This window comes from Sesamum indicum, linkage group LG6 (genome assembly GCF_000512975.1).
Source record: "Sesamum indicum cultivar Zhongzhi No. 13 linkage group LG6, S_indicum_v1.0, whole genome shotgun sequence".
NCBI lineage: Eukaryota > Viridiplantae > Streptophyta > Magnoliopsida > Lamiales > Pedaliaceae > Sesamum > Sesamum indicum.
In genome coordinates this window covers 6,772,551-6,776,185 of record NC_026150.1, presented here as the reverse complement: position 1 = coordinate 6,776,185, position 3,635 = coordinate 6,772,551, and the positions used below count along the sequence as shown (strand labels likewise).

The following is a 3,635-nucleotide window of genomic DNA, read 5'->3' as shown; positions in this document are numbered from 1 at the left end:
GAATAGGGGGCGTATTTATAATTAAAACTACAAACTCAAGAGGTGTACTTCTAATTTTGCAGTAGGCAGAGAGCGTTTGTGTATTTAGGCCTAATTTCAAAAGATGTCAATATAATTTACCAATATAGTAAATTTATCAAAAAGATATATATATATATATATATATATATATAGTTTAAATATATTAATTTAAAGTCTACACCAACGTTGTTTAGTAACTGAATGTTTTGGGATAGCCAGTACAAGGGGAGGTGATCTGCACCCAAAACCTCAACAATGAAAAGGACTTTTCATTAGTTTATAAGCTGATAAAACTAGTTGATGCACCAACTCCTCATTGTAGTTGGACTATGTTTTCCAAGAACATTTTTTTATGTTTATTTTGACTAATTAAACTTGCAAAAATCCCAAATCTTCATTGCCCATTTTCAACACTTACTTAAAAAAAGATTAATTTTTTCTTTAATCCCTCTTCATTTTAGTATAAATAGATGCCAAAACCATCAAGTTTAACTCAACCATCATTACCATAAAACATCATTAAATCAAGAAGCCAAAAGTAGCACATATGGAGGCTACTAAACTTTGCAGCATGAGTCCATTGTTCCTCTTTCTTTTAGGCATACTCTCCTTTATGGCATCTTTAGCAGATGCAGAAACTCACTATCATGACTTTGTTGTAAGAATTCCGACATTCTTCCTCTGCATTTCGCTTTTCTTAATTGTTTCTGTTTTTTTTTTTTTTGGGATCTGATTATCAATTGCCACAGGTTCAACAAACGCCGGTGACTAGGCTGTGCAGAACTCACAACATAATCACAGTAAACGGACAGTTTCCGGGGCCGACTATTGCAGCACGCAACGGGGATACACTAGTCATCAAAGTCACCAACAGGGCTCGTTACAACGTCACTCTCCACTGGTATTTAAGTGCATTGAAATTAAGGGTTAAACAACGTTTCAGATTAAGATTTAGCAATAGAAAGCAAAACAACTAATGCATGTCCTGTACTGTAGAATGAATCACTGGTGATACAAACCAAATCCCACGTAACTATTGTACTCAACAAGATTATTAAAACATACATGGATTTTGATTTTCCCTCAGGCATGGAATTCGACAGATGAGAACTCCATGGGCCGATGGGCCTGAATATGTAACACAGTGCCCCATCAAGCCAGGAGGAACTTACACCTACCGTTTCACGATAGAGAACCAGGAGGGTACATTGTGGTGGCATGCTCACAGCAAATGGCTCCGGGCCACTGTCTATGGAGCTCTCGTTATCTTTCCCAAGTCGGGCTCCTCGTACCCCTTCCCTGCCCCCAAGATTGATGTCCCTATTATTCTTGGTAAGTCTATATTACTAGTGATATCCACTCACATTTTCTGGTAGCTCATACACTGTGAAATGATGAAACAGGAGAATGGTGGGACAGGAATATTGTCGATGTTCTAAGACAGGCACTGTTTACTGGAGCTGCTCCAAATGTCTCGGATGCTTACACGATTAACGGTCAACCTGGCGACCTCTACAGATGCTCCAGCCAAGGTGAAATGTGAAACAAGAACTTGAGAAAAATGGACTGCTTAACTAAGAATCTAAACTGAAAGAAATAGAAAACTTCTCAATCTGTTGCTAACATCGATTACTGCAATGCTTGAATGTAGGTACTGTCAGAATATCTGTTAACTCGGGAGACACTGTGCTTCTTAGAGTCATCAACGCTGCACTCAACCAACAGCTCTTTTTCTCAGTAGCCAACCACAAACTGACTGTGGTTGGAGCTGATGCTGCCTATAACAAGCCCTTTACAACCAGAGTCATCATGGTTGGACCGGGTCAGACAACCAATGTCCTCCTCACAGCTGACCAACCACCAGCACGCTATTACATGGCTGCACGTGCCTATGCCTCGGGTCAGAACGTTACCTTCGACAACACAACAACCACAGCCATTCTTGATTACAAAACCGCCACTAGCCGGACATCCTCGCCTGTTTTGCCTCAATTACCAGCCTTCAATGACACAGCCACCGTCACTCAATTCACGAGCCAGTTGAAGGGCATACCATCCCTTGCCAAAGTTGCCAAGAATGTTGATGAAAACCTGTTTTTTACCATAGGATTAGGCCTTGTTAATTGCACTCCGGGGCCTAGATGCCAGGGCCCTAATAATACGCGTTTTGCTGCAAGTATGAACAATGTGTCCTTTGTGCTCCCTAGAAAGACTTCATTGCTACAAGCCTATTACCAAAACATACCCGGAGTGTTCACCACTGATTTTCCTCCTTCTCCACCTGTGAAGTTTGACTACACAGGAAATGTGAGCCGGGGCCTGTGGCAGCCAAGGTTTGGGACTAAACTATACAAGCTGAAGTTCGGGTCAAATGTACAGCTTGTTTTGCAAGACACAGCCATTGTTACTACAGAAGACCATCCTATCCATCTCCATGGCTATCATTTCTTTGTTGTGGGACAAGGATTCGGCAATTTCAACCCGAAAACAGATACTGCCAAGTTTAATTTGGTTGATCCACCAGTTCGCAATACGATCGATGTGCCCGTTGGTGGATGGGTAGTGATCCGTTTCGTCGCTGACAATCCAGGTAAATGATGATCAATCTACCGCAAACAAAACATGTTATGCTAGTATTGACATAGTAAGAATATTAGCTGAAAACCAATTAATTTATTGGTATTTTGTTGGCTTGTCTTTGCTGCAGGTGTTTGGCTGTTCCATTGTCACATAGATTCACATCTCACATGGGGCTTGGGCATGTCTTTCTTGGTTGAAAATGGAAAAGGGAAATCACAATCCATTGAACCGCCTCCGGCTGATCTGCCACAATGCTGAGAAACCATAAGGAGATCAGCAGACAATGCTGAAAAAATTTCATTCTATTTTGCAGCACACGGAGCTTTGCTCTGTTCTTTCTCTGTTTCATGGTCTTGTTTAAATTTGTTTTCCTTGTTTCCAGTTTCGCTTGTGATTTGAAGAACCGAAGTAGGGAGTTTGGCATTCTTGAGAGTTGATTGGATTGTCTGAGTTCCAACGCTTGAGTTTCAGCATCTAATCAGTTGATAATGTAGTAATTAAATTATTGTTGTTGTTGAACAATTTTAATTATTTTTATTATTATTTTATTATATATAATGAGATCGATCACTATTCTGTACTTTGATTTAATTAAACGGGAAAAAAGTTACTAAACATATTTTAGTACATTTTTTCCCCACATTTGGGTGTAAAATTTGAGTCCTTTTTTCTTGATCTTTTCACCGCCTCTCCATCTTTCTCTTCACTCCCTTTTCTTTTCCTTTACCTCTCTTCCTTCTTTCTCATTCTTCTCATTCCTCAAATTCACGAGATTCACCAATTTCTATCCCCAAATCTAAATTCTAAAACCCTAACCCCAAATCAACTATTGCAAGCTCCAATCCATCTACCAGCGTTGACAAGGAAGATTTTGCATTGTCTGCACTCGGCCAAGCAAGAGCTCGAACAAGTTTGCAATTTCTTCCCGTATTCTTGGTCTCACAGGCAGCTTGTTAGGAGGGGTAGAAACCCATCTGACGCGAGATGGAGCACGAGGTGCTCCCTCTTGTTTCCAACATTGGACTCTTGAAAGG

The 3,635-nt window shown here is 40.4% G+C and overlaps 1 protein-coding gene across 1 annotated transcript; it reads left to right on the top strand.

Annotated features, from left to right (window-relative positions):
* LOC105163916 (laccase-3) lies at positions 523 to 3,278 on the top strand. Its single transcript, XM_011082448.2, has 6 exons — positions 523 to 679; positions 771 to 922; positions 1,109 to 1,353; positions 1,425 to 1,553; positions 1,673 to 2,611; positions 2,729 to 3,278. Exons 1-6 carry the CDS (start codon positions 569 to 571, stop codon positions 2,857 to 2,859), a joined length of 1,707 nt encoding a protein of 568 aa, XP_011080750.1. The 5' UTR covers positions 523 to 568; the 3' UTR covers positions 2,860 to 3,278.

Excerpts from the sequence above, each read along its gene's own strand:
- LOC105163916 (XM_011082448.2), top strand. The coding sequence starts at position 569 with ATGGAGGCTACTAAACTTTGCAGCATGAGTCCATTGTTCCTCTTTCTT. Across the intron at positions 1,354-1,424 it reads TGATGTCCCTATTATTCTTG|GAGAATGGTGGGACAGGAAT; the intron begins GTAAGTCTATAT and ends ATGATGAAACAG. Across the intron at positions 2,612-2,728 it reads TTTCGTCGCTGACAATCCAG|GTGTTTGGCTGTTCCATTGT; the intron begins GTAAATGATGAT and ends TCTTTGCTGCAG.